The 14,401-nt window shown below is 39.6% G+C and overlaps 1 protein-coding gene across 1 annotated transcript; it reads left to right on the forward strand.

Moving 5' to 3' along the window:
- The first annotated feature begins 2,117 nt into the window (after positions 1-2,117).
- Positions 2,118-2,934, forward strand: LOC121746989 (cysteine proteinase inhibitor A-like). Its single transcript, XM_042140961.1, has 2 exons — positions 2,118-2,323; positions 2,597-2,934. Exons 1-2 carry the CDS (start codon positions 2,222-2,224, stop codon positions 2,780-2,782), a joined length of 288 nt encoding a protein of 95 aa, XP_041996895.1. The 5' UTR covers positions 2,118-2,221; the 3' UTR covers positions 2,783-2,934.
- The last annotated feature ends 11,467 nt before the right edge of the window (positions 2,935-14,401 follow it).

Consider the following 14,401-nt stretch of genomic DNA (forward strand, 5'->3'; position numbering starts at 1 on the left):
CCATAGGGCGCGGACGATAGTCGCACCCTATACTTCGGTCGCGGAGGATAGCGCGGACGATGGCCATCGTCCGCGCCATCGTCCGCCCCATTGTGGAGGTCACGGACGATCGACGCGGACGATGGCACGCAGTTTTGATTTTCTATTTAAATCTCGTTTCTCATTCAGTTGTGCATACGAACATATCGACTATCTCTTTACATATTCTCTCTCTACATCCAACCAAAATGAATCTCGACGACGACACAAATAGTTCTAGTTCGTCTGAATCCGGTGGTTCGCTTGACGAAGCATTAGATGCAGCCGTTGAAGAGGCCATGGCGGCATGCTATGCGCAAATGCAGCGCGAGAAGGAGGCGGCGGCCGCGGCATGATTGAAGAAGTGTGGGCTCGTAACCGCCGTCGCTGAGTTTGCGTTTTTTTAAATTTGCATTGTAATGTATTAATTTTTATTAAATGAAATGAAGTTTTTGAAATTCGTATTTTAATGTATTATTTTTTTTAAATTCGTATGGATTTTGTAAATATTAAAAAAATGATGACGTGGCGCGCCATAGGGCGCGCCTTAGGGCGCCCCACTGCAGGTGAGGAGGTAGGAGGATAAAACTGCTGAAGTGGCGCGCCCTAGGGCGCACCTTAGGGCGCCCCATTGCTAATGCCCTAATTTGATTTTCAATTTGTTCGATTTGTATGCTAATTGACCTACTAAAATATCACATGTCTCTACTTAAAATCCCAACCCCACAATTCAATTTTTCGGGAGGACATACCACACGAATGATTGCAACGATCACCATGGTGTTGCGGTCACACATGTCAGTGCAGTGCGGTGCATAATGAATGACGTTCAATGACAAATGCGTGCAAGACTGATAGCTTCTTCGTCAGCAACGTATCGGGTCACGCCCACGCCCTTCTTGAAGGGTGTCTTCCCCTTCCTATTAGAGCATCTCCAATAGGTTAGGACGTCAAATAGCCCTCAAATAGCCTTCACACTGCCACATCATCAGCACTACAATTCTCCTGCCACATCAGCTTTTCACATCAACTGGACATCAAATAGCCCTCACATAGCCTTCACACTACCTATTCACATCACTAATAACAATTATATAATTTAATTTACACTCGTATCAAAATACGGAATTTAATTTACGAGACAAATACGGAAAATTCGAATAATAATATTAAAATTTAAAAAGTACATTAATTTAAAAAAAGTACAATAATTAAAAAAATTACATTTAAAAAATTACATAAATTTGCATAAAAACTAACGCCTTGCAATCCTCCGTGCCCACAACTACCACCGGCATTACTCATTTCTTAAATTGATCTTGAACAGAAAGTAAGGTAGAGAGAATACTCGTTAAAACAAGTGGTGCGAATGAAAATGAGGTTCAACGCGCGTATATATAGTGTTTTCGAAAAACAAAAATTTTTTTTTAATCCGACGCCGGTTTGGCGCCGATCCGGGACGCACAATGGCGCCCGTGAGGATCGGCGTCGGAACCGGCGTCAGCGCGGGAATCGGCATGGCGACGCCGATTTTGACACCAATTTCGCCGACGCCGGTTCCAATGGTTCGGCGTCAAACCTGCGTCGGCGAAAAATCGGCGTCGCGGTGGTGACGCTGGTTAATGGAGATGCTCTTAGACCTTTTACCTTGTTGTGTTCATATCCCACCGTCCAAAAAGGCAAATCCAAAGAATGGGACAAAACTCCTCCGTCCACAAAAATAGTCTCAAGGATAAGTTTTTAATAAAAAAAGAAAAATGAAAATTCTTAAAATATGAGATAAATTCCGAAGCACTTTTTTATTATAATTAGAAATATAGCAGACAGAATTCCATTAGTATTTTTTTGGATGTCCACTAAAAATAATTTCCTTTTTCGGATGTAACAAAAAAATAGTCTTGGTTTTTTTTTCTTCTAATTCTTTCTTACTTTATCAATTTCCACGTATGAGACTGTTTTTGATGGACCTAGAAAAACGACTCCACCAAGTAATCTCCAAATTTTGATTATTCTTTATGGAGGAATCTTGTTGCGTAAGTTTGATGCAAATTATCAGCCTTTTCTTCCTCCGAGTTTCGAATAAATACGTGACATTATTGCTATAAGATGCCCGTCCGCACCATTTAATCTTCACCCCTCTTCAATTATCTCTCTCTCCCTCACACAAAACAGACCATCCAATTTTCATTTTCTGTAGGCGAGAATGGCAACAGTCGGAGCGATTCGCGAGAGCGAGGGATCAGCCAACAGCCTTGAAATCGATGCTCTTGCTCGTTTCGCCCTCGACGATCACAACAAGAAACAGGTTTCTTTTTCTCTCTCATCGCTTCTGTTTTGAGTGATTTTCATCGCATTCTCTTCCATTTCTCTGTTTTTCGGACTATTAATCATCCCACACCAACGTCTACTACTACTACCTCGCTCATTCTTGCCTAATTTTGAGAAATTCACACATCTAGGGTTTAGATCTGAAATTTGATCAGTATTTCGCAATTCAGTGAATTTATGGTTGATTTGCTTTCCAGATTTTTGTTTGCTCGATTTGTTAATCAAAATCCTAATTTTTGATTGGTTTCAGAATTCTCTGTTGGAGTTCAAAAAGGTGTCGAATGTGAAGGAGCAAGTCGTCGCGGGCACAATGTACTACATAACGCTGGAGGCGGCCGACGGAGGCCACAACAAGGTTTACGAGGCCAAGGTTTGGGTGAAGCCATGGATGAACTTCAAGGAAGTTCAGGAATTCAAGCACGTCGGCGACGCTTGATTTCAATCCTACTTCTACCATACTATATCTCCCTTAACTTGAATAATGTTGTAAGTTTGTTTCAACTTTGAAGGTCCACCAAATCTGTCTTATTTCGCCACTCTATCGTGATCATGAACTAGTAAATGATAGTATTACTATTACTTCTTCTTCTTCTTCTCTTGACGGATGGCATGATTCCTTTTCCCCCACATTATAAATTGAGCATTGATCTGTGCTTTGTGTCGTGTCTCTGCATAAAAATTGAGGCTAGCTTCGAATTCATTCTACAGATCTACCACCATGCATCTATTATTTCGCAATGTTAGAATATATCAATAATTTATTAATCTTGAGTGAATTGTAAAAATAATCTTTGAACAATAAGGTTTGCATATTCGCGGTCCTTAATGAATTTTATTAGCATGAATAGACTTCGGATTAGGGCAGGTAATTCGGTCATCGGTTAGTCAGTTAACCGATGACCGAACCGAATATCACACTTCCCGGTTAACCGATAACCGAAAAATTCGGTTATCGGTTCGGTTTGGTTCCAAAATTAAAGCGTCTACTCGGTTATCGGTTAACCGATTGGAACCGAATTACTCCAGTAACGTTAATCAGTGTGTTGGGAGCTTGCAGCCATTCTGGACTCAGTTGATGAGGGAAAATCGTTGTTTGATTCGATGAGGAGAGAGCATGGGATTCGCCCTAGCGTGGAGCATTACACTTGCATTGTGGATCTTCTTGGCAGAGCTAATAGACTAAAGGAAGCGGCTCAGATCATAGCCGATATGCGAGATGAGCCAGGGGCGATGGTGTGGGGCGCTCTCCTCAGATCGTGCATGATTCATTGCAACGTGGAGCTTGCAGAGAGGGCGAGCAGGATGCAGGGACGTCATCATTAGATATACGCAGGGAACTACGTGCTTCTTGCTGAGATATACGCGGAGGCGAAGATGTGGGACGAGGTGGAAAGAGTGAAGAAGGTGTTGGAAGAGAAGGGGCTGCAAACGGTATCGGGATGCTGCTGGATTGAAGCGAAGAAAAGGGTGTACTCGATTAGGTCTGTGGACGAGGTGAATCCTCAAATCGAGCTGTTCCATGCTTTGGTGGTCAAGCTGTCGGAGGAGATGATGGAGCAAGGGTACGTGCTGGAGACGAAATCGGTGTTGTGCCAGCTTGATACGGAGGAGAAGCAGCGGGTGCTGTTGGGGCACAGTGAGAAATAGGCTATGAACGACATAATTTTTTTTTAATTCGGTTCTGGTTCGGTTAACTGAACCGAACCGAGGCCAATTCGGTTTCGGTTCCGGTGCTTCAATCTCGGTTAACCGTGTTGTCGGTTCGGTTCTAACTGAACCGACCGAATAACCTGCCCTACCTGGGATAATCACATTTAAGGTATTTTTGTGAGTTTTACAATTGTGAAGCCTGAAGGATTTTTTTGTCCATTATTCATATTTACAAGCATGTACTACCATTTAGAGGATACCTGAAATCAGTCATTCATTGGATATCACTTTTTGGGAATTTAGTTCGTTTATTTCTTACCTTTTTTTCTTATTCTTTCTTCTTATTTGTTTTTATTCGTGATTAATAATTTGATGTTACGATCGTAAATTATTCGTAAAAAATATGCTTTAAATTCATTTAAACACACAAGGTAAGAATTCAATAACTTTGCACCAAAATTTGTTTACTTCAACTGAGAAATTAAATGGTACTATATGAAAATAAGAATATTGGTGATGTGTAAAAATAGAATTAATATCGGCGTAATCCACAAAAAATGTAAAATAAAAATTATAATGAGCCTAAGCATGCTCATTCAAGCATCAACAGATGTAGTAGTGGAGATTGTGCATTTTGCATGGAAGTTGAGTATTTTTGTTAGAATATATGATTGTCAATAGATATAATGACTGACGAGCTAATCTTTTTGGTGATAGAAAATGAACAATGAGATATTTTACTTTGTTGGTAAGATACTCATTCTCTCATTCAAAGATATTTTATTTTTGAACCGTGAGTCGAAAAAGTTCGCCTACATTTTCGAGTTATGCTTATACTTTTTTGTCCAAAAATTAAAAAGAGGTAAAAACTACTAGTATAACTTTAAACACATTTAAAAAATGGATATCCACTTATTCATATCCTTAGGCAATCCACAACGGGTACCTCCTATCATACCTCTAGCTATTGCCACATCACGATTTCACTACAACTCCTATAATAGATCATACATCTCCCATTAAATTTTAAATTTTCATTTTTTAACTACCAACTAATATTTAAATACATAACATTATAAATAACTAAATTACATCATTAAAAACATTAAAATTACAAGTCCTAAAAATATAAAAAAATTTGAATTTCTATAAATTAAAATTTTAAATTCCTAAAAGTTAAGAACGACATCGACTTCGAGTCGAAACAGAGTTCAACAATAATGTCGTTGTGCACTCTCATTGCCAATTCGAACATCACCAGCATATCTTTCACCATCGGCACTTCCAACTGTCAGAGTTGGGGAGTTTTATTCATCTTGCTCATAGTGCTAGCAACCCTATCTACAGTCTAGGTGTTTTTTTTTAAATCTGGGTGTGGGTGTTTCCTCTTCGCTTTTCTCTTTGTTGCTTTAGTTTCCATGGGATAACTGTAGCATCCCAAAAAATTCTGCGACCTTTGTTTTAATATGGATGTCGAGTGGAAATTTTTTTGTTATGGAATTTATTTGTTCCTATGTGATTGAGTTGATTATGTGAAATAAATTGTCGTGAGTGATGTGGAATGAAGTGTCATATTTTTTTTTCAAAGTGAGGAAATAAGTAAATGAGATCATGCATACTGTTCTAGCTATTTTAGTGGTAATTTTTGGCTCCTTCAATTATTGGAAATTGTATTCTCTTTCTTGGATTTAATTAATTGTTTTGGGATATTTATCCAAATTAAATCCAAATCAAATTATCCCTAATTTGTGCTACATGGAATTCGAACCCTAAGCCTATTCTTGAGAGATTTCGAAAAAAATCCCCTATTTAATTAGGAGGATGAATTATTTTTTATTTAATTGGTGCCTTGTTGATTCCTTTCATTTAATTTAAATCCAATTAAATCTTGCCACATTTTGTTTCCTCACCCTAATTAAATTAAGATTTGAATTATTTCCTTGTGGGAATATAACCTAAATTTTCGGCCCTCCCTTGTTGTAGAGGAATTTATATTTGTTTCATATTTTGTGGAATCCCTTCTATTCAAATAAATATCAAATTAATTCCTATGTCAAATTCATTGGGGATGTGAATATTTTCCTTTTAATTCTCTCCCTATCACACACGCCCCATATGCCTTCTTTTTTTCCTTGTGGAATAAATTTATTTGTTACCTATTTTGTGGAAGTCTTTTCCTACAAAAAAATTACCAAATTTAAATCTTATTCCCATTTAATTGAGGATTTAAATATTGTTCCATTCCATGCTTCCATAGTACACGCCCTCCCTCCCTTGTGCTATACTTGGAGATTTTAAATTATCTTGTTACCTTGTTTATGAAATACTCATTATCTTGTTATCTAATTTGTGAATATATTTCTCCCCAAGTAAATACCAAATCAATTCCTTGCTAATTAAATAGCAATTTTTTTTGAAAATCCTCTCCCTCCATTACACACCTACTTTATTTTTTTTAATTGCGGGAATTTACCTCTATTTATTCTCCTTCAATTTAATTATCCTAATTTAGTGTGAGAATTTAACCTAAACCTTAAATAACTAAAACCCTAATCCTAGCCACCAAATCACACGCCTCCCTCCCTCATTTTCTCTCCCTCACACGCCTCCCTCCCTCTCTTCATCATCTCCAAAAATTCTTCACCAATCCTTTGTTCTTGCACCAATTTGGAGTTGGAAATTCAAGATTCATCGAAGAATCGCATCAAATATCATTCCTACCGATTGTTTTTGAACAAGAAAGGTATTTTTGAATTCTCTTTCTCATCATTTCCATTGAATCCATGTTTCTTGATTCCCTCATACATATACGGAGTGTAGAAATCATAGATCTAAAAATTAATCGGTTGGGATTGATGTTTTGCATGAGAAAGTATGTGGATATGCGTTTATGTATGTGTATGTGTGAGGTTGTGGATGATTCGTTGGAGAATGATATGTGAATATATGAGAACATGGTTGTGAGATCTTTTTGAAGCATGATTATGTGTTGGAAGCATGAATATATGTGTTTGGATGAATGATAGATAAACCCTAATTCGAATTTGTGAAGCATGAAAACTATGGTGTTCCGACAGTAGATTCCAATGTATATTTGACCAACCAAACGATCTTATTTTGGCACGAATTTTTAACTTAGTAAAATTTGAGATGTCTTCTGTGTTGTGTATAAATTTCAGCCTCTTTTGACGAAAGATGAATTTTTAATGAATTTCTGAAGTTAACTGCGCAGTTCTGTCAGAATTTGTATTCTCGTCCAGTGAGTTTCGTTTTTGATTTGACCGATCTAAAGATGTGACTTTGATGTGAAATTTTTACTGGAGGATATTTGATGTGTCTACTGTGTTGTGGTAAAATTTCAGCCCCAACGGAGGTTGGATGGATTTTTAATGATTTTTACAAAACGACTGCGCAGTTCTGCCATATTTCTGTCATGTTATAATAATACTTGTTGTCAAGTTTGAATGAATTACATGATGCATTTGTGATTAAGGAACGTATCTTATGGCGTGGTTATGTGTTATACGTTGAGGTATACTATGGTGTGTTTCCTTATGATTGGTGAACGTTTGGGATGGGTAATTTAAGAAAACGATGAAAGGAACGATAGAACATGCATGATAAATTGTATTGATAGAAGGCTGATTGTGTTGTGGTGTTGACAAGGGTTGTTGTGCGTACCTGAGCACAAGGAACGAGTGTTGCTTTTGAGTTGTGTATTGTGTTGTCTAAGCAAGCGAGGTGGGTTTTCTTTAACTAAACTCTTTTATTTTTCCAAAGTATGATTGTGGAGCTATAAGGGTGGTTTAAAGTGTTATGTCATGCCATTGATTGTTTTGATTGAGATTGTGTGCATGATGTCTAGTTCGTCTGATTTTACTCCGTTAGGCTATGTGACTATGTGTGAAACGAATTCGGGTCTGAGTAGGGCCGCAAACCCTATCAGGCTGTGTACACTGGTGGGATCGGGAGCCGTCCTTGCTAGTCGGCCGGTCTCGTGGGCGAATAGTGTGGTCACACTTTCGTCGCACTGTGGAAAGATGATGTGATTGTTGGATTGTTGAGAAAGTGGGGGAGATTGTTTGCCTGACCAGGCTATGAAATGTTTTTGTGTTCTCGATGATATTTTCTTAACTACATGTAAAACTCGAGTTTACTGGTATGGATGATATAACTGTTATAAAATGTTTTCGGCATGAGCCCATTGATACAACAAGTACTTAGCCCTGCATATGTTTTCCCAATGTGCAGGTTGAGCGGGATGTTGCGATGGATGTTGAGTCGGCTTAGGAACTTTGGATGCGTTGTGTCCCCATACATGGGCGTCATCCTATGACTCTCTTTGAAACTTATTTCCGCTGCTACTTTTGAAACTGATGTCACAAGAGTTTACTTTACTTCGTACGGTTTTTATTATGTCAAATACTTTGAGACTTTAATCCGCTGCTTATTTCGTTAAACTAAAATATTTTTGTAGACTAAAACGAATGTTCTTTTGGGAGTTAATTAGATTTTTGCATTAAGTGTCAACTTTTATTGTGTCCCCCATTTCTTTCCCGCTTCTTAGTCCCTCCCCTTGGTCGCGATTTCCCCGTCCTTGCTATCCTTAGTAAGGGCGGCCGTGACAATAACTCTAAGTAATGAGAGATGAGGCATAGACTCAGGCCCCCGCTCGCCGAGTAGTTGCCATTGGCTAAGACTTGGGGTCCTCTTTGGTGTGTCACCTCCAGACTCGACCCACTACTGAATTTGGGATTTCTATGGAGAAGTGCACAGATGCCATAGAACGTGAAAACTATCTTTTCCTCCTCGTAGAATAGATCCTTTAAACAATGTCGACAAAACTATGGCTGTTAAGCCACATCTTCCCAGTTTGCCAGCCTCGTTAGCTCCTAGTTGATGCAAATCCGATCATCACAAATCATGTGGCAAACCCAATCAAGGATTTGTTGGAATCTACGCCCGGTCAAAGGATTTTGACCAATTATAATTTCAACGAGACATTTAATTTTGTGAAATTAAATATTATAGCGTCGATCTACGTTCGGAGTAAATGACCGTGGTGCATTCATTTTCCCAAATCCGATTCCCGGTGAGTGAGAAATAATGGATTAAAGTTGTGAAAAAATACAAACCGTTACGGAGATGGAGAGGCTGATCCTGGACTGACGTATCGGGACACGCTGCGCGTCTAGGTTCGTTCACGATGTGGACTTCATCATGTGTCAGACACGTTGGCTTTACCGCGTCATACTGACGAGGTGTCATCCCGCTTGGCTCGCTGACATGGAAACGGTGGTGGTCTAAAAAGAACTAGACTAGCCCTGGGTCGAACCCAAGCACCGAGCCCCACGACCAGGCCCAAAGAACAGTTCAAAGACCACCCAAAGACCAATTGCCAAGATCCAAGGACAATGACAAGGACACGGGCACGGGCTCGAGCTCGAGGCTCGCGGCGTGGCAGGCGGCCGCGCGCGCGTGGGTTTTATAGCCCATCTTAGTCCACTATAATTATTACATGGAATAATTCTTCTTGTTAAAGGCTTGATTAATAAGGTTGTAACTTCTAATGTGGGATAATTAACTCTCTTAATTAATCTCATGGCTTCTCTCATAGCTAATTTAATTAGTTTGCAATTTTACACAACTTTAAACCATTATTTCTCACTCACCGAGAATCGGATTTGGGAAAATGAATATACCACGGTCATCTACTCCGAACGTAGATCGACGCTATATCATTTAAATTCATAAAATTAAATGTGTTGAAATTATAATTGGTCAAAATCCTTTGACCGGGCATACATTCCAACAATCCCCCACATGAGTGGAAATAGCCAAATGCATATGCATGCAGACACAAGCTCAACCCTCGAGAGGTATATAAGCATACAGATAGGTAGTTTTTAGCTTTGAACCATCCATAGTCAAAGCCATCGGATACACATGCGACCTAGTAGCGTGATGCTTTGAACTATTCCTCCATGGCGTGCACCGAGACAATGGTGTTAACACTTAAACACCTCAACCTCTTCCGTTCTCACGTTTTGTGTCCTTTGCAGCCTTTGACACCACTTTGGATTCATAAGTGTGTTTATTTGAAGCGGCCACACTTCAAACTTACACAAGCGATTCCTAGTCGAGATCTTGCCCTACTCAGTCTCTTCGAGAACTTAATCTCCTTGAGATCCTTAGGAATCATTAAAAGACATAGACTTATCCTCACCACTAGGCAAGTTTTTCAAACATTCTATTGCGCTCTAGGGAATAGATATAGATGAGTGTTTCACACGAACTCTCATAGTTTAGTTTTCCCATTGAACCAAGTTCTTGGGATCTCCAGTCATCATGGTTGGGTTACCACTATGACAATTCTTTAGTTTGTGGATTTCAAACTCATTCCCTCTAGCAACTTGTTCATTTGATCACGGTTTAACCCTTTGGTTAGCGGTTCCGCTAGATTATCTATTGACTTTACATAGTCAATTGTAATCACCCCTGTTGTGATCAAATGTCTCATGGTATTATGTCGTCGACGAATATGTCGAGACTTACAGTTGTAGAAGTCATTATTTGCCCTTCCAATAGCGGTTTGGCTATCACAGTAAATCAACACTGGAGGCACTAGCTTAGACCAACATGGAATATCTTCAAGGAAATTCTTAAGTCATTCGGCTTCTTCACCTGCTTTATCCAAAGCTATGAATTCCGATTCCATGGTTGATCGGGCTATGTATGTCTGTTTCGTAGATTTTCACGACACAGCACCACCCCCAATGGTAAAGACGTATCCACTTATTGAAAGTGAGTCTTTATTGTCGCATATCCAATTTGCATCGCAGTACCCTTCAAGTACCGGGGGTATCTCGAAAAGTGTAGCCCATGATTTTTAGTATGTTTTAAGTATCTCAAAACTTTTACTAGAGCTCTCCAATGCTCTTTGCTTGGATTACTCGTGTATCGACTCAACTTGTTCACGGCACAAGCAATGTCCGGTCGAGTGCAATTAGTCAAATACATAATGCACCCAATGACCCGTGCATATTCTTCTTGTGTAACGGGTTCGCCTTTGTTTTTGCTCAAGTGAACGTCGAGTTCAATTGGAGTCTTAACCGACGCGCCATCATAGGCATTGAATTTCTTCAATATTTTCTCAACATAATGAGATTGAGTTAAGATGATCCCATCAGATGTCTTAGAATTTTCATTCCAAGAATTACATCAGCTAGATCCATGTCTTTATGTCACAGTTTCTTTTTAACATGACTTTCGTCTCGTTAATCATTTGAGTGTTACTACCCATGATTAACATGTCATCAACGTAAAGACACACTATAACATATCCGTTATCAGTGCTCTTAATATATACACATTTGTCACATTCGTTGATTTTAAACCCATTTGATAACATCACATTATCAAATTTCAAGTGTCATTGCAACGGCGCTTGTTTCAATCCATATAGGGACTTTACCAGTTAGCATACATTTTTCTCTTATCCAGGTACTACAAACCCTTGGGGTTGTTCCATATAGATTTCATCTTCTAATTCACCATTTAGAAACGCAGTCTTTACATCCATTTGACGAATCTCAAGATTGTGCAGTGCAACAATCGCGAGAAGTACTCAGATAGATGTAATCCTCGTTACAGGTGAATAGGTATCGAAGAAGTCATGTCCTTCCTTTTGTTTAAAACCCTTTACCATCAGTTGGGCTTAATATTTATCCACTGTTCCATCGGCCTTAAATTTCCTTTTAAGTACCCATTTGCACCCTAAAGGTTTAGCACCTTCAGGTAGATCAACCAACACCCAAGTGTGGTTTAGTAAAATTGAGTCAATTTCGCTTTGAACAGCTTCTCTCCAATGTAACCCATCTGGGCCAGCAAAGGCTACTTTTATTGATGTTGGTTCTTCATCCAACATAAAAGCAATGTAGTCGGGACCAAATGTTTTTGGTGTTCTGACCCTACTACCACGTCTTAGTACTGCATCACTTGGATCAGGCCTTGCTCGCTTTCGCGATTGAGGTTCTTCATCCACTGATTTAGAACTTGTGACTTCATCTTCAATTCTCATTTCAGAATTGGTTGTGACCTCTTCTTTGTCTTTGCAAGGAAATGTATTTTCTAGAAATACGGCATTCCTTGACTCGATTGTTGTTCCTACTGTTATAGTCGGTATTTCAGACTTGTGAACAACAAATCTATATGCACTACTGTGAACTGCATATCCAATGAAGATGCAATCGACTGTTTTAGGGACAATTGTAACTTCTTTGGGAGGGGAACCATTACCTTTGCCAAACACCCCCATACTTTGAGGTATTTGTAGGATGGTTTCCTTCATTTCCATAACTCATAAGGAGTGCTGTCTTTTCCTTTGGGTGAGATTTTGTTTAGGATATAGTTGGCTGTCAAGATAGCCTCCCCCCACATGTTATGGGGTAATCCTGAACTAAGTAGCAGCACATTCATTATCTCTTTTAGAGTTCGATTTTTGCGTTCTGCAACACCATTAGATTGTGGTGAATATGGAGCAGTTGTTTGATGAATTATACCACTTGTGTTGCATAACTCCTCAAACGGGGCTACATATTCGCCTTCTCTATCACTTCAAATCGCTTTGATTTTATCACCAAGTTGATTCTCAACTTCGTTCTTATAATTTTTGAACGCTTCAATTGCTTCATTTTTACTTCTTAGAAGATAAACATAGCAATATATTGTGCAATCATCTATAAAAGTGATAAAATACTTTTTACCACCTCTAGTTTGCACCAACTTTAAATCACATACATCCCTGTGAATTAATTCAAGGGGTTTTGTTTTCCGTTCAACTGAGTGAAACGGTAACTTAGCCATTTTTTATTCAAGACAAATTTCACATCTGTCTTGGGTATTCACTTCATTTGCCTTTAGTAAATCTAGATTTACTAATCTTTTAATGGCATTTTGATTTACATGTCCCAATCTACAATGACACAAATTTGAGCACTCGGTCAAGTAAGAGGAAGTAGATGCTTTATTATTATTAGCCAAAGGCTTTGAGACAAGGCGTGTAGCCACACTAAGCTTGAAAAGTCCATCGGTCACATAACCTTTTTCCGAGGGACTTCCCAAACTTATACAATGCGAACCTATCAGACTCAAATACAAGTTTAAACCCCTTATTAACTAGTATTGATCCTGACACTAGGTTCTTGCTGATGTCCGGGACATGCAGCACATCCTTCAAAGTGATTGAGACGACGGACGTCATCATGAGGATCACATTTCCAATGCCGAGGACTTCAGATGATGCTTGATTCCCTATATTGATCTTCCTCCCTTCAACAACAGTGTAGGAGGCAAACTTGCTTTTGTCTGAGCAGACATGAGCAGTAGCACCGGTGTCAATTACCAGCCACCCTTGTTATCAACAATGTTAACTTCTTCAGTGACCACAACAACGAGGTCACTTTCATCCCAGTCTTTGAACTCCTACTCAACGACATGGGCAACCGGCTTCTTCTTCTTGCTGCGGCAGTCTTTGGCAAAGTGGTCAGGTTTGCCACATTTGTGGCAGTCGCCTTTAAACTTCTTTGCAGGCTGTTTTCCTTTCCCTTTGTCCTTCTCATTGGGACGACTTGGGCGAGGGTGTTTGTTGGAGGGACCGCCCCGCTCCAACAGGTTGGCTTTTGCATCAAATGGGCTCCAGCCCTTAGCCTTTTGATCGGTTTTGCGCACATCAGCTTCAATGCGCAATTTCATGATCAAGTCTTCGAGATTCATCCTCTTTCGCTTGTGCTTGAGGTAGCTCTTGAAGTCCTTCCAACTAGGAGGAAGCTTCTCGATGATCATGCACCTTGTGAAGTTGTCGGGCAAGGTCATCCCTTCAGCCACTAGTCCGTGGATGATCATTTGGAACTCTTGAACTTGTTCCATGACGGGTTGAGAGTCGACCATTTTGTAGTCCAAAAATTTGGCTTCTACAAAATTTTTCAGTACCTGCATTATCGATACTATACTTCTTTTCTAGACTTTCCCACATCTCTTTTGATGTGGTTACAACGGAGTATACATTGTATAAACTATCATCTAAAGCACTTAGAATGAAATTTTTACAAAGATAATCTCGTTTCCGCCAAGCTTCATAGTATGCCATGACCTCGATCCTCGTCTCTTGATCACTTGGCGTGGGCGGCTGGTTTTCCGTGAGGAAGCTCGCGACGCCCAATGTTGTTTAGTAAAACAACATCTTTTGGTGCCACCTTTTGAAGTCAGATCCTCCAAACTTTGGTGGCTTCTCGGCAGGTGACATCATTCTTGGTGCCAAAGGTGCCGCACTTGGTCCATGAAAGGAACCAATTCCGTTGCCCCCGAAGGGACCAACATTTTGGTTGAGCATAGAGCCCTCACCATG

This window comes from Salvia splendens, chromosome 9, assembly GCF_004379255.2.
Source record: "Salvia splendens isolate huo1 chromosome 9, SspV2, whole genome shotgun sequence".
Classification (NCBI taxonomy): domain Eukaryota; kingdom Viridiplantae; phylum Streptophyta; class Magnoliopsida; order Lamiales; family Lamiaceae; genus Salvia; species Salvia splendens.

What these genes read in the sequence shown, in the direction of transcription:
- LOC121746989 (XM_042140961.1), top strand. Translation starts at nt 2,222, where the DNA reads ATGGCAACAGTCGGAGCGATTCGCGAGAGCGAGGGATCAGCCAACAGC. An exon ending in ACGATCACAACAAGAAACAG is followed by an intron (nt 2,324 to 2,596) that starts GTTTCTTTTTCT and finishes GATTGGTTTCAG; the next exon opens with AATTCTCTGTTGGAGTTCAA.